Source organism: Urocitellus parryii, chromosome 11 (genome assembly GCF_045843805.1).
Source record: "Urocitellus parryii isolate mUroPar1 chromosome 11, mUroPar1.hap1, whole genome shotgun sequence".
NCBI classification, from domain to species: Eukaryota; Metazoa; Chordata; class Mammalia; order Rodentia; family Sciuridae; genus Urocitellus; species Urocitellus parryii.
Genome location: NC_135541.1, coordinates 312,147 through 337,627, shown reverse-complemented (window position 1 = coordinate 337,627; position 25,481 = coordinate 312,147). Strand labels below are relative to the sequence as shown.

At 61.6% G+C, this 25,481-nt stretch overlaps 3 protein-coding genes and 1 pseudogene across 10 annotated transcripts; 2 read left to right on the top strand and 2 right to left on the bottom strand.

The window, feature by feature from the left end:
* Positions 1 to 2,207: 2,207 nt before the first annotated feature.
* Dvl1 (dishevelled segment polarity protein 1) lies at positions 2,208 to 16,193 on the top strand. 2 transcript variants are annotated; one of them, XM_026414834.2, is made up of 15 exons: positions 2,208 to 2,444; positions 10,541 to 10,610; positions 10,811 to 10,932; positions 11,138 to 11,241; positions 11,457 to 11,595; positions 11,748 to 11,841; positions 11,905 to 11,974; positions 12,040 to 12,179; positions 12,254 to 12,330; positions 12,411 to 12,478; positions 12,634 to 12,711; positions 13,163 to 13,294; positions 13,413 to 13,580; positions 13,653 to 13,859; positions 15,060 to 16,193. In XM_026414834.2, exons 1-15 carry the CDS (start codon positions 2,275 to 2,277, stop codon positions 15,434 to 15,436), a joined length of 2,016 nt encoding a protein of 671 aa, XP_026270619.1. In that variant the 5' UTR covers positions 2,208 to 2,274; the 3' UTR covers positions 15,437 to 16,193. The 2 variants fall into 2 exon arrangements, with proteins under 2 accessions (XP_026270619.1, XP_026270618.1); XM_026414833.2 differs by having other exon boundaries at positions 12,634 to 12,786.
* LOC113201223 (C-C motif chemokine 27 pseudogene) lies at positions 3,401 to 8,520 on the top strand (annotated as a pseudogene). The gene is made up of 3 exons (XR_013344453.1): positions 3,401 to 3,470; positions 4,640 to 4,697; positions 8,209 to 8,520. The product of XR_013344453.1 is annotated as a C-C motif chemokine 27 pseudogene (transcript).
* Positions 16,194 to 16,969: 776 nt separating the features above from the next.
* Tas1r3 (taste 1 receptor member 3) lies at positions 16,970 to 21,454 on the bottom strand. The gene is made up of 5 exons (XM_026414899.2): positions 19,947 to 21,454; positions 19,542 to 19,842; positions 18,660 to 19,463; positions 18,097 to 18,547; positions 16,970 to 17,958 (listed from the first exon to the last, which is right to left on the bottom strand). The coding sequence occupies exons 1-5, from the start codon at positions 20,135 to 20,137 to the stop codon at positions 16,970 to 16,972; spliced, it is 2,736 nt and encodes a 911-aa protein (XP_026270684.2). The 5' UTR covers positions 20,138 to 21,454.
* A 121-nt stretch (positions 21,455 to 21,575) lies between these two features.
* Cptp (ceramide-1-phosphate transfer protein) lies at positions 21,576 to 25,476 on the bottom strand. Of its 6 annotated transcripts, none has more exons than XM_026414927.2 (3): positions 25,083 to 25,198; positions 23,391 to 23,525; positions 21,576 to 23,162 (listed from the first exon to the last, which is right to left on the bottom strand). In XM_026414927.2, the coding sequence occupies exons 2-3, from the start codon at positions 23,510 to 23,512 to the stop codon at positions 22,640 to 22,642; spliced, it is 645 nt and encodes a 214-aa protein (XP_026270712.2). In that variant the 5' UTR covers positions 23,513 to 23,525; positions 25,083 to 25,198; the 3' UTR covers positions 21,576 to 22,639. The 6 variants fall into 6 exon arrangements, with proteins under 6 accessions (XP_026270712.2, XP_026270711.2, XP_026270707.2 ...); XM_026414926.2 differs by lacking the exon at positions 25,083 to 25,198 and adding an exon at positions 24,596 to 25,076; XM_026414922.2 differs by lacking the exon at positions 25,083 to 25,198 and adding an exon at positions 25,205 to 25,476 and having other exon boundaries at positions 21,577 to 23,162; positions 23,391 to 24,198.
* Between the last annotated feature and the right edge of the window lie 5 nt (positions 25,477 to 25,481).

Sequence of the window (25,481 nt, the reverse complement as noted above, 5' to 3'; positions counted from 1 at the left end):
GTGCAGGAGATGGGCACACACATGGGGTAGAGGTGGGGAGAGAAAGTATGTACAGACCTGAAGTGCTACCACGGCCCCTCCTCTAGTGCCCTCAGAATAGTGGGGGCAGAGCTGGGCACAGTGGCACATGCCTATAATCCCAGTATGTCAGGAGGCTGAGGCAGGAAGATCGCAAGTTCAAAACCAGCCTCAGCAGCTTAGCAAGGCCCTAAGCAATTTAGGGAGACCTTGTCTAAAAAAACAACAAAAAAGGGCTGTGGGATTTGTTTCACTGTTTAAGTGCCCCTTGGCCCTGTGTTCAATCCCTGGTACAAAAAAAAAAAAAATTATAGTGGGAGCAGGAAAGGGTGGCAGTCACCCTCAAGGATCCCACAGTGCCAAGGTATGTGGGAATGCTGGCTTGGGGAGATGCTCCTCTCTTCCAGCCTAGTAGCCTGTGGCCCTACTTAGTGCCTACACTGTCACTGGACAAGCCCTTCCTGCAGGGGCTCAGGCTCTGGCCACACACTCACCCAGTGGGGCCCCAGTGTCCGCATCAGCCTCAGGCCTCTGGGTACTGTCCTCTTCTACAACTGGGGCTAAATGTTGGGAGCTAGAGGGCAGCCAGCCCCAGTCCCTGACTCAACCCACAGCTGTTTGTGTCCCCCTACGGGGCTCTCAAGGCAGGGACTGGTTTCCTCTTTCCTTGGGCACCAGCAGAGACCTTTCAGGGTCAGATCATCCAAGGCCATCCTGCCTGTTTCTTCAGGTTACCGCTGGGGAAACTAAGGCCTGAAGGGAGAGGCCTGCCTCCAGGTGATGGGAAGGTGGTGCCCAGGATGGCAGAATCCTGCTAGTCCTACCCATCAAAGCTGAAGTTACAGGGGCCAGGACACTTGGCCTAGGCTATACTGGGGACTTCTGTCCAACTTCTGGGTCTTCCAGGCAGTAGTGGGGGTCTTTCTTCGTGTTGGTCCAGGGCCTGGGATGACCACCACCAGGCAGATGGGAGAGTCCCAGGTCACAAGGGGTTTGACACAGGCCTTCCCCCATCATTCCTACTGCATCCTAGGATTGCCCCCATTCTGGCCAGCCTGGGACTCCTTCTAGTGGCCTGGAATCTTTCTCCTGGAGTGGGGGCAGGGAAAGCCTCCAGGCCAGCAGAGCAGCAAATGGCTGGACCCTGCACCGCCTGGGGGGTGTACTGGGTCCTCCTTGCCCTGCAGAGGACCTCTGGCTGGCCCAATCTACACAGGACAAACTTCTTCTGGCTCAGCAGCTGCCAGAGCACCACACCTGGACACCTCTGTGCACACCCATGGCCACGCGAGTTCTCCACCCGCGCGGGCAAGCATTCACTTTGCCAGAGTTTCCTGGAGCACCCATGGGATCCGGAAGTGGGCGGCGTTTGGGGCTAATGCCAGGAGCAGAGTAACCGAGTGCTGCTGGCTCGGTGTATGACACAAGTATCTTCAGCTTCCTGCGGTGCACCTCACAGGCCGCCAGAGTGACCGGACGCCTCCGAACTCTGGGCACCCAGGACCCGTGCATCCTCGGGAGAGGGTGGACGCTTCCCCTGGTCCCCGTGCATCTCCGATGGGGGGGGCGGGCCTTGGCCGGGGGGAGGGGCCTCCCTTTGACAGCTGGGGACGCGACGCGCAGGTGGGGGCGGGGCTTCCTGGGAGTCCCTCCGCCTCTACCCCGGGCGCGTCAGTCTGTCCGGGTACCCCGACTCCAGGACTGAGCCGGAACTGAGGCCGGCGCACGTGTTGGGGGCGCCCCGCGCGCCAGGCCGGGGACCCCGGGCCCGAGCGCAGAGTGGGGCCGGGCGGGCGGCGCCGGGGCGAGCGAGCCGGGAGCTAGCGCGGGCGTGCATCCAGAGCCCTCCTCCCGCCCCGCGCGCACGCCGCGCCCCGCCCGCGCGCAGCCCCGCCGCCCCGCGCGTGCGCAGCCCCGCCCGCCCCGCCGCGGGCGGCCGGTGACGTCAGCCGGCTCTCGGGCGCCCCCGCGGGCCGCGCGCTCGGGGCGGCCGGCGGTCCTGGAACGGCGCGGCCCGAGGGGGCGGCGGGCAGCAGCGGCCCTTCGTGCTGCGTCCGTCGCGCTCGCTCCCGGGCCGGCGGCGGATGGGCGGCCGCGGGCCGCGGGGCAGCGACCGGAGCGCGGGCGGGAACCGGGGGCGCGCGGGGGCCTCGGCGCGGCCGGGCGGGGCGCGGGCCGGCGGGCGGGGAGCGCGCCCCGTGTCCGAGCCGCGGGCCGGGCCCTGAGCGCCGCGCGGGCTCGCGCCGCCGCCGCGCCATGGCGGAGACCAAGATCATCTACCACATGGACGAGGAGGAGACGCCGTACCTGGTCAAGCTGCCCGTGGCCCCCGAGCGCGTCACGCTGGCCGATTTCAAGAACGTGCTCAGCAACCGGCCGGTGCACGCCTACAAATTCTTTTTCAAGTCCATGGATCAGGACTTCGGGTCAGTGGGCCGCGCGGCCTGGGCGGGCGCGGGAGGGCACCTGTCTGTGTGGGGCAGGGCTCGGGGTCTGGGCTGTCAGCGATCCTGGGCGCCCGCGGCCGGCCCAGCTGCGCCCCCGCGCAGGGTGTGTACAGGGCCAGGGTCTGCTCCGACACCTTAGTGGCCCTTGTTGGTGTGTGCACCTATCTGTCTGCCAAAATTGGGACCCTGGGGCCCTGACTGCCAGCGGGGGCCGGAGACCTCCGAATGATGGGCAGGTGGGGGACCCTGGCTTCCTGAGGGCAGTCCAGCTGGTCCCCTGTGCCCTGACAGTCCATCCCAAACCTAAGCCCCCTTCTTTTGATCCTGGTCGGGCTCAGGGCATGCTGTTCTCTGTGGGGTGGGAACCAGGGCTGAGGGCAGATCTGGGGGGTTGTGCTTCATGGAGGCTGGGGTCAGGGGAGGGTCAAGCCTCGAGGAGTTGGGTGGGACAGGTCACCCAGTGAACACCCCCAGTTGGGATTGGGAATGCGGGGTGGGTGCAGTGGGGACCCCAAGCAGTCTGCTGGGACTTGCAGAAGTTTCTGGAGTCAGGGCAGGCTCCTCCTGGCTGCCTTTTCCAAGGCACCTGGACAGTTCAGAGATTGGAGCCACCCACCCTTCCCTGAGGTTCCTGGATGCTGGGTCTTGGTCCCTCCTTGCATTCCTGGGAGAAGCCCAGGCTGTCTGCTGACTTGGGCATCTTGGAGCAGGAGTGCTGTGGTGGCCTTCCTGGGAGAAGGGACTTCCCACTTGTGCTGAATTGGGCCTCTGGGACTGGGAGCAGGAGGTGGCTGTCCAGTAGGGCCTGACCAGGCTCAGCCACAGAAACCTGAGTCTCCCCTCCGCATTGCTAAGGGGGGAGGACTAACTGAGGCCCTGTGGGCCTAGCAGGTGTGCCTGGTGCCCTCAGGCAAGCAGTGTCCTTGTGTATGGCCATGTCTTGGGACTTTGACATTGAGGCCATTTCCTGGATTCTGTGGTTGCACAGTCCCTGGGCAGACCCAGGTCAGGTCAAGCCTGGGCCACTCCGTGACTCTGGGGGCGGGGGGCTGAGAGTCTTTTTGGACTCTCTTGTCCTCCCAACCCAGGAGAAGTAGGAGAAGCTGAGGGGAGGGTGCGTCCTTGGCCGTCCCCAGCGCCCAGCGTGGGTGCTCCTGCTGCCTGAGGTCAGGGCCTGGGGTGCTCAAGCCTGGCCCGCCTCCTCTGGCTGGGCGCCCTCTCACTCTCCTGGAACTCCTCGGAGCCTAGGCCTCCCTGGCTTTGAAATGGGATGGAAGAAAGGACGCTTGGGTTTTGAACTTAGTTTATTAATTTAACTAAAGTCAAAGTCACAAATGCTCCTCTGTGTAAACTCATGCTCCCAGGAAGAGTGTGGTGAGGAGGGTGTCCTACCCCTAGGGGCCATCTAGAGCCACTTGGGGTGCATCTCTCAGGGACCCACGCAGTCCTGGCTCCCTGGGGGCTGCCACCACACAGCAGTGGCAGAGCCTCTGCCCTCACGGAGGAGGGGTGGCTGATTGGGGTCTTGAATCAGGGCATGCTGTTCTCTGTGGGGTGGGAACCAGGGCTGAGGACAGCCCTGGGGGTGTTTGGGCAGGCTGGGGAGTGGCTATGGGTGGGTGTAGAGAGAAGGCAGAGAGCTTAGAGGCACAGCCTGGGGACCTCAGGTATCCACGAGAGTGGGGTGGCAGAGGGAAGGTCAAAGGTCAAGGCTGGGCTGGCATGGCAGTGAGCAAGCAGACATGTGGGCTCACCTTCTTTCTTCCTTGCCTCTTGGCTGATAGTCTGGTGGTCTCAGGAGCCCGGAGGAGGACTTCCATCAGCTGCTTCCCTCCTCCGAGTTCTACCTGCAGAGCTCCAAGCTCCACTTAGTCTATAGAATCATTTATTCTGTGGAATAAATTTCAGATGGGAAGGGCTGGCCAGTCACTCACACTCTAGCATGAATGAGCACTGGGCTGGAAGCTTATCTAAATGTCAAGTGAATCTAGTTTGGTTTGGGGGGTGAGAAGGCAGGTACTGACTGTGCTGGGCAGTGTTGCCAGGGCTGGACCCAGACTGGCTACTATGAGGAGTACCCTGATAAGTCTGGGTTTCCTGCCTCAACCCTAGTCCCCTGTGGGCTAGTCCTGGGTTCCTTGAGCTTCCACTGACCACATTTGGCCACAAGTAAGGAGCAGAGCCTCCCCTGGGCTGGGCTGCACTCCCCACCTGGTATCTTTGGCCCATCAGGTAAGGGTACTCCCACTCCGATGACCCAGGACTTAGGGGCAAGGCCTCTGTTGGGTCCCACAGAAGTGCCCGGTGTTGGGTCTGATGATTGGAAGTGCAGGGTAGGCATCCAGGCAGAGGAGTGAGGGTATGTGACCCAGGCCCAGAGACTGGGGATGGTCCTGGCAAGGATAAGGGCTGGGAGCCCTTGGTTCTATGGTCACAAGTCTATGGGCACAAGTGTTCTGATGGTGCCTCATGGCCCAGAGGACCCAGAACGTCTGAGCACCTCTTCCTCTGCTCTCCTCAGCTGAGCCATCTGGAATCAGTGACTTGGCCTCTCTGTACCTCTTGTGGCTCCGTGGTGTTAAAAGTCTGGGTAGTTGTGGCACATTGGCCAGCTGTGGGGACATTTGGGCCTATGTGGCTTCAGCCTGGGGAAGTGCTGCCTGCCGGGCAGGTGCAAGAGCCAGCAGCCCAGGGATTCACAGCTAAGCGTGGGAGCCTGTGGCTGGTGAGACCACAGGCCTGGGATCAGGGCCTGGTGCACCCCAAGGCCTAGTGGGGGTTGGGACCCTGACTCACAGGAACCCACAGGGACCTCCTCGAGGGAGGGCTCAGGATGGCTCTGCACTGCCCCTTCAGCTCCTTCTGTGGGGGAGGAGGTGCACTGGAGCCGCACTGCTGGGGAGGCTGGCCTAGGGTTTGCTGTGGTCTCTGAGAGTCTGTGGTCCTTCTTGGCCAGTCGGTGCCAGGCTCTGAGAAGGCTGCCTGAGCGCAGACTCCTCCCTGGGGTGGGTCAAAGGGCGGCAGGCAGAACCCAGCAGCCACAAGTTTGAGGTTAACCAGGATTTCCTTAGGAATTCTAGGTTGGGGTGCTCTGGGTGGCTGCCCAGGGGTCAGCAGGACAGCTGAGGCCATTGCCACCTGAGAGGCCAGGTTCACAAGCAGTCTAGGGTATCGAAGTATGGCGGTAACTTCTGCTTCTCACTAGTCCTGACCCTGTTGTGCTCCTGGGAGGTTGTGCTGGCCTCTGTGGGCAGCCTCACACACTCACTCTCACATCTGCCCGGCCCCCGCCCTAGGGCACCACATCCAGGTAGAAGACAGGACTTGGGTTGTATAGAGTGGGAGGGCTGGGGGAGCGGAGCTGCTGGGCCCTGGGAAGAGCTGCCACGTGGGCAAGAGCCATACCTGAGAGTTTAGGCTGCGCCGACCCCTCAGCCCCCCTCCAGGACCTGTCGGGATTGAGGAGATACGAGGTGGCGCTGGAGGCGGAGGAGGAGATCTACTGGGGCTGTTTCTACTTTTTCCCCTGGCTGCGAATGTGGCGCAGGGAGCGGAGCTCTGCGCACCCCGAGAGCAGAAGCTGGAGCCCGATGGGCTGTCTGTCGAGCGGCCTGGGCCCTGCTCCCCATCGCTCAGGTCGTGGCCTCCTCTGCCGCACCCCTGCCACCGCTGCCCAGACAGCCGGTGCATGAAAAATTTAAAGCGAAGCCCACCATACTGCCTTCCTGACTCTGCCGCCGCTGCCACCATTCGATGCCATCATTCGGACTGGGAGCCCCTCTCCACACCTATTTACATACCGACAGGATCTTCCTCCCTGGTGGGGTGCTTTTCCATATCATCCCGCGCCCCCATGCCTAAGGGGCCCCTATCAAGTCAGGCTTCCTGTTACTATCAAAAGTGACTGCTTTCCTGTGCCCCCACCACCAAAAAAGAAAAAGAAAAAAGAAAAAAAAAAACTCCCTTCACTGTCAGTAGTCTTATGTGGAGAGAAGCACATAATCCTGGCCCGATCTCCCTGTCCACCTCATCCCCATGCTGATGTGTTCCCACAGCCCCATCTCTTGGTCACCACCTTCCCCTAGCCAGAACTCTGCTGGGTGTCTGAAGAGTCTTCCCTTCCTGGGAATGAACCTAAAACACTGTAAGCCAGGGTTGTAGGAAGCAGGCTGACAGAGGAGGGGTGATTCCTCAGAAGCTGCCTCTTCATGTGACCTGCCTCAGGAGACTGATGTGGGCTGGAGGCCTTTCCTGTAGTTAGTCCCCCAACCTGGCTTCTCCAGGCTCATCCCAATTTTAGATATTCTTAGCGTCAACCCACCTAGCTGTTATTGATACTTCCACTGCTCCCTGCCATCCCATTTTATTGTGTTGCTCAAGTCAACCTGGGCTCCACTAACTCCCAACGTGGTGAGACGACTCCCAAAGCAGAGGACTTCTTTGTTAGCCTGCTTTTAGTTAGGGACTAACCTCGACATTAGGAAGGACACCAGGGTGTTAAGTTACAAAGATAGCCCAGTTTCTAGCTGGGACCAGTGACTTTCAGCCTGGGCTGCCCCTTCGGACAGCAGACTTGGCCTGATCTTTGGAAAAGCCAAAGGGGAGAGACGGGTGTACACCTAGACTTTGTTTTCTGCCTTCCGAAGTTCTCTGGAATTGACAAGTCCAGGAAAGATCACAAAGTGTATGACAGGCAACCAGCTGATGAAGAAGGTTATGACAAGATGACGGGGATCTTGGGGGAGTTCCTCGGAAGTTCTTCAGTGGCTACACCCAAGCTTTGGGGCACAAGTCCAGACTGGGAGTGAGAGGGATCCCAAGGTCTCTGGTACCAAAGATTCAAGACGAGCCACCTCTAGGTCATCTCTTTGAAGAAAGCAACAAAGCTCTTAAGCTATTTCTTAACAATGTCTACATCAGAGATCCCTTCAGATGTGGAATGCTGTGTCGAGTCCTGGGCCTACACCTCACCAGATACTGTCAGAAGACCTGGAGAGCCCTGAGACAAACTCCAGGGAGGGGCCTTCACACCTCAGCCTGGCAGAAGGAGAGGTCAGGCTTTCAGCCTGAAGGGGAACTAGTCCCTACTCTGGGAGCTGACATCTTTCCTGTTGAAGCAGTCCTATAACAGAAACAGTGCTCAGAGGAGGTGTGACTCTATCCCAAAAACCTACCCCTTAGAGGATGACTGTCCCCTAATCAGAAGACTAGAAAACACCCTGAAACATCCAGATAAGGCCTGGGTTAATGGGTTATGACTCAGTTTATGTTTCAAATGCAGTGCAAGACTTGAGGGTGGAGATCCCAAGATCAGAAGTGAGTGGGACGCTTTGCAAGGACCCGGGCCACTGACCCAACAGCCTGTCCCCCTCCCTGCCCTACCCTAGGCAGTTGCCAGCATTCTGGAAAGCACTAGATGAGGAAGGGCAGGAGTGTGGCTTTGGGGGAGGGAGGAGAGGAGGAAGGCCTAGGTGTGGGATTGGGAAAGAAGGATAGGAAGGAGATACAGTCGGGGCTACAGTGCTTGGATGGGAGGCAGAAGGTGTAGGGGTTGGAAAAGTGTGTATTACTGAGCCAGGCGGCAAGTGGGTAATGTTTCTCTAGGCCCACAGTGGAAAGAGGCTGGAATTCAAATAGAACAAAAGAGATGTAATTTTGTTCTCGAGTCTGATGTCTCCCGGTAAGCCAGGGGCTGAGTCTGGAAGTCCAGACCCCTACCGACAAGCTGACATTCCTGCAACAGAACTAGGCAAAGCCAGGAAGCATTGCTACTGCCACCCAGCACTACCTGCTGTACTCAGCTCTACAGACAGCCACTCTCCAGAAAGCTACTGAGGAAGGTCATTCGGGTGGAACTGCAGGAGGCTGATGGGGACTGTCATCTCCAGGCTTTCGTGCTTCACCTGGCTCGACGCAGTGTCTGCATCCATCCCCAGAACCGCAGCCTGGCTCGGTGGTTTGAGCGCCAAGGGAAAAGGTTCCCAGGGAAAAGGTTCCCTGCCTGAATCTGATGCTACCAGGGAAAATGGGCTGGAGTCCCCAACAGCTAAAATAATAAAGCAAGATTAGACAATGGGAAAAAAAAAGAGCCATACCTGAGGGGCCCTGCTCCTCTGGGGGCCCTGGCTGGGGCGGCCGGGAGAGGAGTGGGCCTGTAGGGGACCAGCAGCCTGCCTGAGGTGGTGCTGGGGTTGCTCCTGTTCCCAGGGGTGAGTCAGAGAGGGCTGGGACTTGGGTGTGGCAGGGAGAAGCTGCTAGGCCCACTGGGGCCATCGCTGGGCTAAGGTGGGGACTCTGGCTGGGGTCTGCTATGGATAGGTTCCCAAGGACCATCGGTGGCAGTGGGTGGAGCCCCAGGGCCCTCAAGGGCTCCCCTGTCCCACCCTCAGCCGCCCCAGGGCCAAGAGCTTCTCTGGAGACCTCCTGGCCAGCCAGGGATGGGATTGCAGCCTCTCTCGAAGGTTGGCCCAGTTCTGCAGGGTGTGGCCAATGAGTAGAGACATGGATACTGAGATCCTAAGAAATGACTCTGTCCACTGGGTGTACACCTCATTGGCATGGGGCCCTAGGAGGCACCTGGCGGCAGTAGCAGGACCACAGAGGGGTGTACCCTTCCCTCCTAGGCTGGTCCTATCTACCAGCCACTCTGCCCTAGGCCTGGGGCCTCATCTCAGTGGGTGGGTAGGCTAGGCCTTGCTTCCTGGGTAGGTCAGGGGGTGGCCAGTTCCTCAGGGGCCTCCTGCCACCTGCTGCCGCCTGGGGCAAGCTGGGTGGAGGTGTCCTGGGGCCATTGGACTTGGAGTGGCAGGCAGGGGTGGCCCTGTCTGGCATTAGGCCCACCAGGCCAGGAGGCTGCTTCCTGCCAGGTGCACGTCCAGGCCCAGCCTTTTCTCCCGGCTCCTGTTTCTCTGTTAGGCAGAGTCTTGGGTGTGGAAAATCCCACTGTGCTTGGCAGAGCGGAGTGCCAGGTGCTGGGATAGCTGGGCCCTGGAGGCTGCATTCTGGGTGTCTGGGCCGCAGCCCCTTCCCAGCTACCCTTGCCCTGTGAGCCCTGACCCCAGGTCATTTGGTCTCCCTGTTTGCACTCTCTCTGCAGACTCCTTGGGTGCCCTCAGCCCAGGGGGGCAGCATTAAGACAGGGCTGGGCATTGGTTAATGGGTATAGCCAGCATCTGGTCAGTTCTGTCCCTGATTATTCTGGTCCTCAGTTGTGGGAGACCGTGGACCCCTGAGAGTTGGAGCTGGTCTAGTGCACATGGGTCTGTTTTGTCTCCCTGGCTGAGTGGACGACCCAGGAGAGCAGCAGACTGCCTTTAGGCCTGTGTGCCTTCTCTGCCACCCCAGTCTGTAATAGGCCTGGCCGTCCCTGCACCTTGCTGAGGCCAGCTGTGCACCCAGCTCTGCTCTGTGCTAGGGGTGCAGCAGTGAGCAGGGTGAGACCACATCATGTGGCCCAGACCCCATGGAAGCTGGAGAGAAAGGGTCCCTCTGGGAGACCCTGGGGACCAGTAGGGGGCAGTGGCTGCAGGCAGGACTGGAGTGCAGGGTGTCGGCTGATGGGAGGCTGATTCTGGAATGGTCATAAGGCAGAGCTGTGTGGTACACATGGGTTTGGGGTGAGGGGTGTGCAAGAGCCAACGGGGCCCCTGAGTGCCACGTGGCCGTGGTGAGAGGCTGCTGGGTGGGCATCTGGGGACCCAGGACAGGGTGCAGGGCTATAGGTGGGCCTGGAGCTGAACCAGCATCACCCTGGGGAGGTGTCTGAGATGGGGCCAGGGAAGGGCAGGGAGCTGGGGAGCCAGGCCCTCTCTCAGGAGCCTCACCCTCCTAACCCCTTGCCTGCCCCGGGCTGGCAGTGTGACCTGGGGGTACAAGGGAACCCTGGCCTGACTCTGTGAACTGTCAATAGCCACTGTCCCCAGTGTTGGGGGGTTGGGACCAATGGAGGATAACAAGACTCCATAAGAGTAGAATCTGCTGGGTAGGGCACCCAGAGATGGCATCTGTGGTGTGACAGGCACCCCAGTCTCTGTATTGGGCCTGGGGTGGGGTCTCATGGCCTCGTCTGCCAGCAGGGTGGTGAAGGAGGAGATCTTGGACGACAACGCCAGGCTGCCCTGCTTCAACGGTCGCGTGGTCTCCTGGGTGAGCCCCTGGATGGTCTGTTGGAGGCTCCTGGGGGTGATCAGCAGGGGCAGTGTCCATGGTGGGGGCTGGTGCTTTCCCTGGGGGGAGAAGGCAGGTGTGGGGCGGGGTGAGGGAGGGTGGAGGGCCTGGCCCTCATGTCCTGGGTACCCTGGTCAAGAAGAGGGAGGGTGTCCTGAGCCGCCGCTCTCCCTCCACAGTTGGTCCTAGCTGAGGGTGCTCATTCAGATGCAGGGTCCCAGGGAACTGACTGCCACACTGACCTTCCCCCACCCCTCGAGCGCACAGGTGGCATTGGGGACTCCCGGCCACCCTCCTTCCAGTAAGGATTCTGGTTGGGCCAAGCCCTGCTACTCGCGTACCTGCTGCCCAAGGACCACCTTCCCAGAGGGAAGGAGCTGTCACAGGGGCAGGGCACACATGGGTTGGGGGGTCAGGGGCTCACCTGGTGCAGGGGAGGATCTGGAAAATATCTGAGGCACTGGTGGCCTGGCCTGCCCTGTCCCACCCCCTTCTTGTCCGCACAGCCCAAATGTGGCCAGCAGTCGTGATGGAATGGACAATGAGACTGGCACGGAGTCCATGGTCAGTCACCGGCGGGAGAGAGCCCGACGGCGAAACCGAGAGGAAGGTACTATAGCTTTGTCTGCCATAAACCCCCAGGACCCCCAAGGCCCTGCCAGCACCTACTTAGCACCATCCAGAGGAGGTCAGGCCCCAAACCTGGTGACCCCAACGACCCGGTCACCTCACCAACGCTCAGACTACAGGAGCTGGAGGTGCAGACTGCTCAGGCCTCAGCACCCCTGGGCCATGTGTTCAGCCTCAACCCTGCTGCCCCCACAGCTGCCCGGGCCAATGGGCACCCGAGGGGAGACCGGCGTCGGGACCTGGGGCTCCCTCCAGACAGCGCGTCCACAGTGTTGAGCAGCGAGCTGGAATCCAGCAGCTTCATTGATTCGGACGAGGAGGACAACACCAGCCGGTGGGCAGGGGCGTGGGCAGCAGTGTCCGGCTGGCTGGCTGCGGAGCTCCTGCCCCGTGTTTGCTCAGGCACAGGCCATAAGCGCAGGGCCTGGGCGCACGTGCCGGGAGCTGAACCCGCTGCCGACCCGTGACCTCTGACCCTGCCACCAGGCTGAGCAGCTCCACGGAGCAGAGCACCTCTTCCCGGCTTATTAGGAAGCACAAGCGTCGGCGGCGGAAGCAGCGCCTGCGGCAGACGGACCGGGTAGGTGGTGGGCAGCCGGTGGGGGGCGCGGCTACTGCAGCGGCTCACCAGGTCCCTCCACAGGCCTCCTCCTTCAGCAGCATCACCGACTCCACCATGTCCCTGAACATCATCACCGTCACGCTCAACATGGGTGAGGCTTGGCGCCGGGCTGGGGGGGCGGGCGGGGCGGCCAGCTGCTCACGGCCCCTCCCACAGAGCGGCACCACTTCCTGGGCATCAGCATCGTGGGCCAGAGCAACGACCGGGGCGACGGGGGCATCTACATCGGCTCCATCATGAAGGGCGGGGCCGTGGCCGCGGACGGCCGCATCGAACCCGGCGACATGCTGCTGCAGGTGCGGGCCTGGGGCTGGGGGCTGGGCCGGGTTGGGTGGCCCCGCCGCGCTACCCTAATGCCCAAGCCCCGCAGGTGAATGACGTCAACTTCGAGAACATGAGCAATGACGACGCTGTGCGGGTGCTGCGGGAGCTCGTGTCCCAGACGGGGTGAGGGGCGTTTCCACGGGGCGAGGGGCATGCAGGCGGGAGGGGGTGCGGGCCTCACCCACGTGACCACCTGCCCGCAGGCCCATCAGCCTCACAGTGGCCAAGTGCTGGGACCCGACCCCCCGCAGCTACTTCACCATCCCGAGGGGTGAGTGGCCCCACGGGGGCGGGGGCGGGGGCGGGGCGGGGGCGCCAGAGCCAGAGCCAGCCTGAAGGGCCTCTCTCCTCTTCCCTGTGCCCTGCCCTCCCGACCTCGCCCATCTGCCCATCACCCATCGTCTGCTGCCCCACGGTGGCCGTCAGCTGACCCGGTGCGGCCCATCGACCCTGCTGCCTGGCTGTCCCACACGGCAGCGCTGACCGGCGCCCTGCCCCGCTACGGTGCGAGCCCCTGCTCCAGCGCTGTCTCCCGCACCAGCTCCTCCTCACTAACCAGTTCTGTGCCCGGCGCCCCGCGTGAGTGGCAGCTCCCTAGAGCCCGGTGGGAATCCAAGGCGGAAGGGCAGGGCCTCCCAGCCTGGAGCCCCTGCTCGTGCTGCCTCGGGCCCTTCCCGGGCCTTGCCTGTGAGGGTGGGGGAGTGTGTGGCCCTCTGCTTTCTCCGCCAGTAACACGACTAATGCCCTGAGCTTGCAGGGAGGTGGCCTTGGGGAAGGGAAGAGGCTGTCTGGTGCCTGGTTCTGGTTTGTGGGGCAGGAGGCCTTGCCCAGGTCTGGCCCCAGAACCTGCAGAGAGGTGTTCAAGGGCTCAGATAAAGGCCCCCACCTGGCCCCTGCCCACCCCCTGCTCCTGCCATTTATGCCTGCCCGTGGCTGAGGGAGCTGTGTCCCGCAGAGCTGGAGGAGGCGCCCCTGACGGTGAAGAGTGACATGAGTGCCGTCGTCCGGGTCATGCAGCTGCCGGACTCGGGGCTGGAGATCCGGGACCGAATGTGGCTCAAGATCACCATTGCCAACGCCGTCATTGGTGAGTCCCTACTGAGTACACCTAACTGGCGGTGGGGGCAGGGGGCTGAGTCTGCTCCTCTGCAGGGTGGGTGGCCGGCCCAGAGTGACCTGGCCTGACGCAGCGGGCGTGGGGCCAGGGGCGGATGTGGTGGACTGGCTGTACACCCACGTGGAGGGCTTCAAGGAGCGGCGAGAGGCCAGGAAGTACGCCAGCGGCATGCTGAAGCACGGCTTCCTGCGGCACACGGTCAATAAGGTCACCTTCTCTGAGCAGTGCTACTACGTCTTCGGGGACCTGTGCAGCAGTGAGTGAGGCTGCGTGGTGGGCTCACCCCACGGCCCTGTGCCACCCTCACCCACCCCCTCTCTCCTGCCAGATCTCGCAGCCCTGACCCTCAACAGTGGCTCCAGTGGAGCCTCCGATCAGGACACCCTGGCCCCGCTGCCCCACCCGGCAGCACCCTGGCCCCTGGGTCAGGGCTACCCCTACCAGTACCCAGGGCCCCCGCCCTGCTTTCCGCCTGCCTACCAGGACCCTGGCTTTGGCTACGGCAGTGGCAGTGCTGGCAGCCAGCAGAGTGAAGGTGAGCGCTCAGGCCCCGCCCCGCCCTGCCCTGCCCCGCCCCGGCTCGCTGCCCTGCTGCTGCCCTTGCACTCCCGCTGTGTGCCTGCCAGGGGCAGGCTCCTAACTGAGTCAGTGTTGGGGGACAGGGTCGAGTCCCATAGGGGACCTCGGGCACCTGGCGGGGTGGGGGCTGGTGCTCCAGGTGTGGCCGACAGGAGGCTAGGAGGTGGTGTGACAGGTGCAGGGGTGGGGGTGGCTCCAGGCATCAGACCCTGGGACACAGGAGAGGACAGACCGTGTCTCCTGTGGAGCCTGCAGTTCAGCCAGGAGACAGTGCCTCAGAAGACCCTGCCCCAGGGCCCAGAGGACACGGGAGTCCCCAGGGAGTTGGCTTGCTAGAGCAGATGTGTGAGGCCACATGGAATACAGTGAGGCCCACGGCCATGCTTGCAGGGTCTGGGAGAGTTGCAGGTAGCCAGCCCAGGGGACCCAGAGAAGGATGGGAAACGTGAGGCGGGCCAGAGGGTGGCAGTGCCCAAGGGGAAGCTATTGGGTATCCATGAACCCTGGACAGGCCCTTGCAGCCATCCAGCCCTACCCAGCTCTGGTCAGGCCTCGCTGGTGGCGGGTGTGAGTGCCCGGCTGGTGTGTGACTCATGTATCCCTTGCTTTGTGCTGAGCAAGCCTTAGACTGAAGGACTAGCGGAGTGGACCCTCGGGGCCGGTAAGCCAGGGTCCCCCCCGGCGTCCCTCTCAGCGTGTCCCCAGCCAGCCTGTGTCCTCAGGTTCCCACCACTTCCTGGGAGCCCAGGAGAGGGGCTGAGCCAATTAGCTGTCCAGGGCCCTGGGACTGGGTGGACAGAGGTCTCCGGGTGGGAGCCCAGGAGTGCTGACACGTCGGCCAGGACACAGGTCTCTGCTGGTGCCTCCATCACTCGGCTGGAGACCAGCCTTTGGTCTGAGCACTGGGGTGAGGTGTGGGTACCACACTGGCTTGTGCCCCTGTTGCCAGCCACTGCCCCCTTGCCTCTGCAGCTGCTCCTGCTTCCTGGGGTGGGGCCAGCCCTGCCCTGTGTCTGCATGGCTGTCCCTCACATTCCACCTGCTCAGACCCACCCCGTCCTGCCCTGCCTGCCTGCCTGCCTGGGAGCAGCCAGGGGTCCTGGAAATGGCCAGGCCTAGCTGACCCTATCATCCTTCTCTCCCTTCTCACCCCTAGGGAGCAAAAGCAGCGGGTCCACCCGGAGCAGCCGTCGGGCCCTGGGCCGAGAGGAGGAGCGCCGGGCAGCTGGAGCCAGGGGCAGTGGCAGCGAGTCAGACCACACGGTGCTGAGTGGGTCGGGCGGCACTGGCAGGCGGGAGCGACCAGTCAGCCAGCTCAGCCGGGGCAGCAGCCCCCACAGCCAGCTCTCAGCCGTTGCCCCAGGGCTCCCCCCACTACACCCCCTGACCAAGGCCTATGCAGTGGTGGGCGGGCCACCTGGTGGGCCACCTGTCCGGGAGCTGGCTGCCGTCCCCCCAGAGTTGACAGGCAGTCGCCAGTCCTTCCAGAAGGCCATGGGGAACCCCTGTGAGTTTTTTGTAGACATCATGTAACTGGCCGCCTGTGCCTTCAACCCTGCCCATGGGGGGAACAGTGGCCCCTACAACAGGAGCTCTGTGGGCCTACGTGGTGGAGGCTGGCCAGGGGTCGTGGGAGCAGGCTGGAGGCGAGGGCCGAGGTCAGCCCATTGCTGTGATCTGGCATTTCCTGCGGTAGAGCGGCTTGTATCTGCAGAGCCTTTTGGGGAGACCATCTCTGTCCTTGGCCTGAGCCTCAGGGACCCTCTGACCCCCCTTGGGGATGAGGATGCCCTCTTTGGCTTCATGTTGCTCCCACTTCCAGAGCCACGTGAAGGTGGGCCTGAAGCCTTCCTCACACAGTGCACAGGCCTCACCTGTCAGCCCTGGTGGGGACCTCGAGTGGCAGGATTAGAGCCCCCAGACCCCTCTGGCTGCCCAGAGTGGGGTCTAACTTATTTATTTATTGCCAGCCTGCCCACTCTGGGGGAATGGCTAGTCAGCTGTCCCCCTCCCTGCCCAGCTGGGGGTGGCTGCCTATTCCCCTGCCCTCCTGGGACCCAGAGAGGAGGGGAGCACAGGCTGAGCCTGGAAGCGTGTGGTGGATGGTGGGGGGCAGGTCAGGGGGCACCCTGCGCTCCGTGACTCCCTTGGGGCCGTTGTGCCACTGTCTTTTCGGGCACGCCCGGCCCTGCTCACTGCGCTGTAGATACTGTGTCAGTCCCGCGTCTAGTTCATGTAGAGCTGCTTCTGTGTAAATGCTATTTTAAACACTAAAAAGCATTTAATTTTATGGGACTTGTGTGTGAGCCATGTCCCTTCACTGGCTGGGTTTCGGCAGGATGCAGGGCCCAGCCTGGAGCTGTCCCTGGTCTCTGACCCGAGGTCCTGGACAGCTGCTGTCCTCCGGCTCCTCTGTCTGTGAGGCTCTGTCCCTGGTGATGGATGGCAGCAGGGGTCCTGGCCGCAGTTTTCTGTCCTTGGTGCTGGCTCCTGGCTTCAGGGGTCCCAGTGGCCAGCGCTGGCCATGGTGCTGACCCCCACCTCTGCCTGGGCTCTGTCCATGGTGCTGGCCTGGGTAGGCCAAGGAGAAAGGAGGCCCTCTCTTCCCTGAGCAGCCCTCTGCCCTGCTGGCCCTCCCTTCCTGCCCTGGTCATGTGCTCCTGCCCACCTTCCACTCCTTTAACACCTGCAGGGGGCTAGGTGGAGGCCCCAGGCTGGATGCAGCCAGGTGAGCAATATGCTACCTGGCTACTGGTGACTGGAAAGGGCTTTGCAGAGTTCACGGTGTGGCTGCAGGTCTTAAGGCACCCTCTGTGGACCACCTCCCAGGATGGTGGGCCCAAGCCTCCTGGTCAGACCTTGGTTGGCAGAGTCAAGACAAAGGCTTGCATCTGATACCCTGGGGTGGGGTCACAGTTCCTCTCCCACTTGGTACAGGCCTCGGCATCACAGTGGGCTCAAGGTTTGCAGACACTTGGGGTCAGAATCCAGAGCTTGAGGGTCTTTGTGGGGGCACAGTCTGGGGGGCTGCTGGGTTTGGGGGTACCTCTACTAGGGCTGGAGTCACTAGGTATGAGGGTGTGGGGTTAAGGGTCCCTCGTTTCCCTGAGGCCCCTCCCTACTCCCACTCCTGCCCCTGTCCCTGGCATCCCCAGGACCTGCCCCCAGGAAGAACTCAGGGGTGTTGAGCCTGGGCCACCACAGGAGCAGGTAGCATTTTGGTAGGTGGAAGGCAGCTAGGATGCCCAGGGCACAGAGGAGGATGGCACCCATCTGCACAGCAGGCTGGTAGACCACCTGCACATTGGTCAGGAGGGGCACGAAGGAGACCCAGGTGATGAAGTAGGCTAGCATGGCAAAGGTGAGGCCGCGGGCGTGGTTGTAGCGGCCAGGCTGGCTCTGCACCAGGAAGGTGCCCAGAAAGCAGAGGAAGGCCAGCGAGGCGTTGGTGATGTGCACCAGGCCCAGGCTGACCCAGGAGCGCATGTGGCAGTGCACCAGTGCCTCGGTGGGCAGCACCCTCCAGTCTGTCATCACCTCTGGTGTGAAAGCCACCAGGTACCAGGCACACAGCACTGCTTCTGTCAGTATGGCCAGAAGCACCACCAGCCAGGCCCAGGGACCCCGCAGGCAGCCATGCAGCCGGGTCGCCCAATTTGGTGGCAGTTCTGATTCCACAAAGGTCTCTGCTGCCTTTAGGAAGAGTGTGCTCAGGCAGCCAGTGAGTGGGAGCTGTGCCAGTGGCTGCTGGGCAAGGCAGCTGGCTGGGCCTGGCCGGCCTGGAAACAGGAGGACACTGAGGCAGACGAGTCCCAGGCAAGCCAGGCCAAAACAGGCCAGTGGCCCACCTGAGGCCTGAACCAGTGGGCTGTCCCAGTGGCAGACAAAGAGACCTAGAGCAGCCAGTGTCAGGCCCAGCACCAGGCTGAGCAGCAGGAGCAGCAGGAGCACAGTTGGCTCCCCCCATGCCAGGAATCTGGGCCTGCGGGGAAAACAGCGCGTACTCCGCTCTGGGGACCACTGGTCCTGGCCACATGGGGTGCAGACGAAGTCATCTGTGGGAGGGTAGGAGAGAGGGTGCTGGGGGCTGGTACTGGGATCACAGGCTCCCCAGCCTGGCCCTGCCATGGAGCCGGGGCTTTCAGGACTCTCCCCAGGCTCTGAGCCGCGCAGACCTCACCAGGGCAGCTCACCTGGGCTCTGCCGGTAGTTGCCTGCCTTGCAGTCCACGCAGTCGTAGCAGCAGGAGTGGAAGCCCTTCACGCGGCGGACTTGGCCCTCTTCACACTGCCGAGAGCACTGGGATGCAGGCACCTGGGTGTGGGGATGCAGTGTCTGGCTCCACCCACGGGCACCTTGAGACCCAGAGATTCCCCGTTCCCGAGACCGGCCTGGCCCTGGGGCACCACTGTGGTGGGGACCCGGGTGCTTCGTGCTCACCTGGTTGCCTGGCATGTGCCAGTGCATCTGTGAGGGCTGGAGCCAAAGGCTGCCATTGAAGGTGCCCACAGTGTGCAGCCTGGGTGTCGGCTTCTGCCACACCCACATCTTCAGGTCGTACTCCATGTCCACGTTCCCCTGGGAGTCGAACTGCAGTGCCAGGCCTCGAGCACGGAAGCTCATGTTGTACATGTTCTCCAGGAGCTGGGGGATGGGGTAGGGAAGCGGGGCTGACCCATCAGCTACCTCCAGCTAAGAGGGGTGTTGGCCCTGTCCAGTAAGGGGCCAGCACTGAACCCTGGAGCCCTATCCTCACCTGCCAGGGTCGCACAGGCTCTCGTGCAGGGCAGCTCGTGGGGCTGCACTGCAGCGTGTTGTGGAGGGCCTGAGCCACACTGTACACAGCTGCATAGGTGGTGAAAATCTGGTGGTGCAGCTGCCCAGCCGACAGGTTCTGCAGCAGCCCTGTCGACAGGTTCCGCAGGGTAATGTGGTCACACTGGGGGCAGCGTGGCCCTACCACGTGCTCCTCCAGGTCTGCTTTATCATCCAGAGAGGCACAGAAGGCTGGGTCAGAGGCCAACGCTAGTTGCATCTCCACATACTGGGAGAATTCGGGTAGCTGGACACCCTGCTGCAGAAAGCCAAGCACAGTGCCCACCCGGGCAATGCCAGGCAGTGTCATGACCAAGTCTGAGGTCAGCCAGGCCTCACTGGCCACCCACACCTTTGGCGAGAGGTTGTGGTGGATACTGTAGAGCAAAAGGGCGTGGGCAGCCCGGGCGGAAGCAAACAGCACCACCACCTGCACATTGCTCTGGTTCACCTGGCGCAGCACGTCCAGCACCTTATCCAGCTTCAGGGTGTCAGCGCCAAGGGGTGGCACCAGGCCCTCGTGTGCAATGCAGATGTTCTGTGCGTTGGCCAAGCCTGAGAAGATGCTCAGGCCCTCCCGGCCATACTCATCGTCACTGCCCAAGGCAGCCACCCAGTTCCACTCAAATTTCTGCAGCAGCTTGACTACGGCCTCCAGCTGCACCCGGTCACTGGGCACCGTGCGGAAGAAGGACGGGAACGCGTCTCGGTTGCTCAGTCGGTCCATGCTGGCCCCGTAACTGACCTGTGGTGACCGAGAGACCCTTGGCGTGAGGGCTCCCTCAGGCAGGGCCCATGGGGGACACAGGAGCGGCAGGCCCACCTGTGGCATGAGGAAGAAGCTGAAGAACTTGCCCGTGATGAGGGCCAGCTCTGACGAATGGGGCCCGATGACTGCCAGCACGCGGGGCTGGTACTGCGTGTAGTTGCAGTAGGCAGCAATGCTGCTATTGCCTGCCTCTGCCAGGAACATGAGGCTGGGCTTCATAGTGACCATGGGCTCTGAGCATGTGTCGAAGAGGTCATAGCCCAGGTGCAGCCCGGGCAGCAGGGTAGAACTGTTGTTGATCTCCTCCACAGCCATCTTCACGGCCATCGCCAGGAACAGGCCAAGGGATGAGAACCTGAAGCCACACAGGGCTGCAGGTGGCTGCACCTCATCCCTTCCTGGGAGCACCACAGACCTGGGCACACACCCTCCCTCTGCCCCAGCTGCCCGCCTTCATACCTGGTGCACACAATGCCGCTGGGCCGTGTCCTGTGGCGGAGGCCGGCCTCCTCATCTGAGCCCAGGGGAAAAAGCCCACCCAGCATGTAGTCTCCTTCCATCCTGAGTTGCCGTGACAGGCACAAGGAGGTCCCTGTCCCCAGGCCCAGGAGAGCTGCCAGGAGGAGGCCTAGCACAGCCAGGCCTGGCATGGTAGGCAGTTACTTCCAGCAAGGACAAATGGGTGTGCCAGACAGGAGCCCCAGATGTAAAGCCCAGGGGGAGGTAAAAGATTTGTTTGATTTGTTTAGCAAAACCAGCACCACGCCCACCTGCCAATCCTCCAGGGCCCCCCAGGAATGCCGTGATCCAGGCCTTGAAGGTTTGTGCTCCTGAACTTACCGAGACATCACCACTGGGCTCTCTGGCCAATGGTGACCTGGCAGACAGCCGAGGCCTGTATCCTGCTTATACCAAGACCCTCATCACCCCCATTCCTGGAGCCACCTGCCAGACTAGAAGAGAGGAGGTGTCTAGGGCCCTGGGGTCTCAAGTGACTGGGAGAGAGGCAAGAGGTGCCATATCCTGGGGGGTTCTCTCTAGCTCTGGGAGTCCTGGCTTCCAATTCAAGCAGCACTGTCCGTAGTTAGGAGGCTGCAGGGATGGCCTTGCCAGGCCTACAGACCAGCTGGGAGACGGCCAGTCCTCTGCCATACCACTGGGGTGTGAAATGGGTCTTGGGGTGGAGGCTGTCCAGGAGCAGGACGGATCCCTTGAGGATCTGGCCTGTTCCCTGCAAGCTGTGAGAACCCTATTCCTACTATGCCCCACTCAGCTAACTCCTGGCCCAGGTACTCTCACCTTGACTGATATGTAGGTACCCCCTCTGGGGACAGATTCATGCAAATGAGGGAGGAAAAGTCATAACCAAATGGGCTGAAACAGCTGTAGGCACCCTGGGCCTCTTCTCAGCCCGAGTCTGCGAAGCCCTTGGGAGGAGCACTGGGAGGAGCTGGGGGAGACTGGGCTCCACTGGGCCCAGCACAGACTTATGGGAGGTGGAGCCGGCCAGTGCCTCTTCACTGTTGCATGGCAAGGGGCCCAGAGTGCACACGTGGGCACCACACACACAATGCACCTGCAGCCTTGCTCTCTGGCTAGTCCCAAGTGGACCCTGACCTTGTGGGGAGTGCCAAGAGGACCATGCCCAATGTGCATCCTCTTCCTGTCCAGCTGGCTGTCTTGGCAGAGAGCAGTCCCCACCTACATTTGGCCTTGGCCTGGGAAGACCTTTCTCTTCCAACCTGTGTAGCTTCAGGCCTGTCCTTCCTACCCAGCCTCTCGTGTAGGTGACCCTGGGTGTCAGATTTCTCCCTGTAAAATGGGGATGATTTGGTCTTCATGGTGAGGAACCGAGATAAAGCCCTCAGAGCAAGCACAAGCAGCATCACAGAGCCGGCTTCTGCCCTGGGCATGCCTTGTGTGCTCATGGTCAAAAAAGCCTTTTGAGTTCTTGGGGTTGGGAGCACATGCCTAAGGCCTGTCTGGAGTCAGGCTCCTCCATGCTCTTGCAGATTACCTCCATGGTCATCCCCAAAGTAACCAGGCACCTGGAGTACCCAACACCCCACCGTGGAATGCCATAACTAGTCCCATGAGCATTGTTTATTATGTTGGACGGTATCACACATATCACTTTCCAAAGGGCCAAGCACACCCTGGAAGCTGCATTAAGGCACATCTGCTGCCCTGAGAACACTGTCCCTGTGGGTTGGTGAAGAGCAGTGGGAGTGACTAGGCCCCTAAGCATTGCATGATGGCTGGATGGTGTGGCCATCTGATAACTGTCAGCTAGTTAAGGGGGTCCAGCCCCCTCCTAGTCTGGGCACCCCCCATCTCCTGAGCACTGTGGGGAAAGGCAGCAGAGCAGGGGCAGAGGGTATGCCTGGCTCCACCCAGTGGTGTTGGGCCATGCAGGGGTGGCCTGCAATGGTATCTCTGCAGGAGACAGCCTGCTGGGTCCCTCGGGGGAGCTCAAGCCCTCCTTGCAGGAGCTATTTAGATAGCTGGGAAGGTCTTTCTGCTCAAGACTTTAGTTTCCAGGTGCCAGTGCCAAGGACATGAAGGCTCTGGTTTGCTCAGCAGGCAGACAGGCTAACAGGAGGCAGGTAAAGGCCTGGGAGAGTCCTCAGTACCCAGACCCTGCCCAAGGTTCTCATTCTGCCTCGGGATAGCCAGCCAGGGTATGGAGAGGACTCGGGCAGCTTGGCCTGCTGTGTCCGAGGCCTGGCCTAGGACAAGCATGGGAAGTATACGTGTGGGCTGGGCATACTGGCCGGAGCAGCACAGAGCCTTGGTGCCCAGGGACCTGTGTCCTCACACCATTTCATAGAATCCACACATAGCAGTAGGGCAGTCACCAGGCTGTTGCTCATGCAGGATTATGCGCCCCCACCACCTCCAGTCTCCACGCCTCAGTGAGGCTCGACTGAGCATTCTTGTAACTGAGGAGGGTCTCATTCTGGGCCAAGAGGAGGGCTTGTGCCACCTCTCCTAGCCAGCTGCCTGCCTTCCTGTCAGCTGATGGCTCTCAATAAGCTCAGCCTGCAGGGGTAAGGGTGGCACCCAGAAAGCTTTGTTGTGGAGTGCATGGGCCCTGGCTGCCCAAGTCCAGCTCTCCAGCAGGGGAAGCCCACCCAGCCTGGGAGTGGCCACTATGGCAAGTCCAACAGGGAGTGTTCTGCATAGACTTTCTGGGAGACTTCGTACACACGCTCGATGAAGGGCAGGGCTTCGCCCAGCATCTCCACAGCCTGCTCCGGGGACCCCACGTTCATGGCCTCAAGGAAGATCTTGCGTGTGGGCAGGGTGCAGAAGGCCACGGTGACTGCCTGGCGCACAATCCAGGGGTGGTAGGCGGCCAGAGAGGCATTGTAGGAGTCGGTACAGAGTGCGGAGGTGCGCGCGTCCTCGGGGCTGGTGCGCAGGCTCTCCAGGAACAGTTGTAGCCAGCGCAGAGCGCGGTGCAGGCGCAGCAAGGTCCGGCAGCCTGAGGTTGGGTGGCGGGAGCGGCGATCGAGGTCCACCAGCTTATTGCCCACCTCGTAGGCCACCATGGACTGCAGGCTCATGTAGTGCTCATGTTGGGGGCTGCTGCGTAGACGCTCCATAATCTGCAGCTTGGAGACCACATCCTTTGAGATGAAGGAGAAGATGGTGCCTAGGCTATTCAGAAACCTGTGCAGCAAAGACAGAACTTGTGGTCTCACCCAAACCCAGAGTACCCAACCTGTTCCCAGGGACACCACCCTCAGACTGTGGGCACATGTTGGCCCAGAGGCAGGGGTGAGAAGACTGGCAGAGAACAGCCCACCAGCATGCCTGCTCTGTGCCCTGGCAAGTGGATTCCATCAGGGAAAGCTGCTATCTTGGGGACCTCTGTAGGAAGGTGCCCTGTGCACGCACCTGACCAGCCCCTTCCAGCCGGCGATGTAGTGGTCCAGCAGTACTTCTTCCTCCTCGCTGAGACATTGCTGGAAGCTGACCAGCACAAGCTTCAGGTTGAACTCCGCCTCCAAGCCATCCATTTTCTAACACAAACTAAAACAGTTCCACACAGAGCTTGTGGGTCCTCTGCTGGGTCAGCTCTCTCTGTAGCTCATTTATTTCAGGGAGGTGGGAAGATGGAGGAACAGTTGAAATAGCTGGGGTCCTGCCACTGTCTGCCCCTGACGAAGCCCCATTCTCTTACGCTGAGTGCCCCCTCCCCGGAGCCACAGGCTCTCTCACAGACCTCATACCCACAGACTTGGGCCTGGCTCCTCCTTGTCATTCATGCCACTGACTCAGGTCAGCCCCTGACCTGAGGACCCCCAGCTGCCTCCTGTTTGCAGCAGGCCCCTCTGTCAAGGCTTCCTGCTTATTTGTTTTGATTTCTTTCCCTAAAATCCCTGTTTCACAGTGGGGAAATCCTTCTGAGAGACAGGCGCTACCTCAGCATGGTTGCACCTGAAGCCCCCTGTGAAGGCAACATTCTGATGAGGGGTTTAGATCCTAATAGAAACACGGACTCTGAGACAGTAGGCACTTCTGACACAGTAGACGAGGAGACAGACACTGTGGAAGACAGAGATAGGAGCGCCAGAGCAGGTGGGAGGGTGGCTGGGCAGACTTCTCTTCCTTGCTTGTGGCTGTACTCTAAGGCCAGGGTACAGGCTGTGGGGCCAGCATCTGCTGCACAGGTGGACACCCATCTTTCCTCCTGCCGTTGGACCTACACACATTCCATACAGAAGGGTGGCTCGGCTAAAGGTCTTACCACATTCAGAAGACTGCCACAGGCCCTCCCCAAAGGAACAGTCCAGGGAACATTCTGGAAATGGTCCAGGATCAAGTTCTCAAGGTGGGAACAGGCTCTGGATTCTGCTTGTGTCTCTGAGGTCACTCCACAGACATCCCAGTGCCCACACCTTGGTCTGCCTCCAATCACCCCAGCACCCACCTTCCTGGGTGCCCCAAGGGCCTGGGGCTCATGGCAAACCTGTAGGAGTGCTTAATGGGCTCTGGGTACCTGACTGCGTCTCACCTATGTCCAGGATGAACACTCACCCCACTAGGGGCTGGAGGTTCCTGTGCCCCTTGATGCTGGGAGCCCTGTCTGGCCTCCCTACCTGAGAGCCCGACAGGACAGGACAGCTGGATCTCCACACAGGTTCTGTCTTCACTCACAAAGTCCTTGAGCTCTCAGGAAAACACTCTGCACTCTCTGCCCTTCCCAGGCCCAGGCTGCCCCAGCCTCCTGTGAGCCAGTGCGGGAGGAGAACCAGCAGGTTCCACGGGTTGGGCTGCCTGCTTGGTAAGGGTGGAGCCCGAGCAGACGGGCTCACAGTGTCTTCAGGGGTGGAGGGCTGCAGAGCCTGGGCCTCAGGTCCTCCCCTCTCTCAGGGCCTAGTGCTGTTCACTGAGCAGATGCCTCCAAGACTCCAGGGGTTCCTTCTTGGCCACCCAATGTCTTTCGGGGTCTAGCCTTCCTGCCCAGAACCCGAGCCAGCGGAAGGACTGCCAGGGGCCTCTCAGCGCTGTCCCCGGAGGGGCGGGAACAGGAAGGGCCGTGTCTGTGCAGCCGGGAGCCGGCAGCCGGCCAGTTCCCTGAAGTACCTCTGAGCCTCCCCCGGGGAAGGCAGGGCGCGGCAGGAGGGCAGGCTGGACGTCCATCAGCACGTCCCCTCTGGCACTCCAAGCCTGGCATGCGGGCCCGGCTGACCGCCTGCAAGTCTCACCTAGCAGTCTAGCGGGCACCGGGCTGGCGGGTCTCTGCTCCTGCTGCGGGACTTAGGGCGCGGCAGAATCCGGATGGCGGGGAGGGTTGACCAGGGCCGCAGATCTGCGCGGCGGGGCGCGGCGCGGAGCGGCTGGGGAGCCGGCTCCTCGCTCGCCCCGCCTCCCCCGCGCCAGTTCTCACCAGTTACGAGGCGGCCTCACCTCTCCTAACCTGCGGTTGGGCAGGTGTGGCGAGCGCGGCCCCGCCCCTCCTCGCCCCGCCTCCTTGCCCTTCCT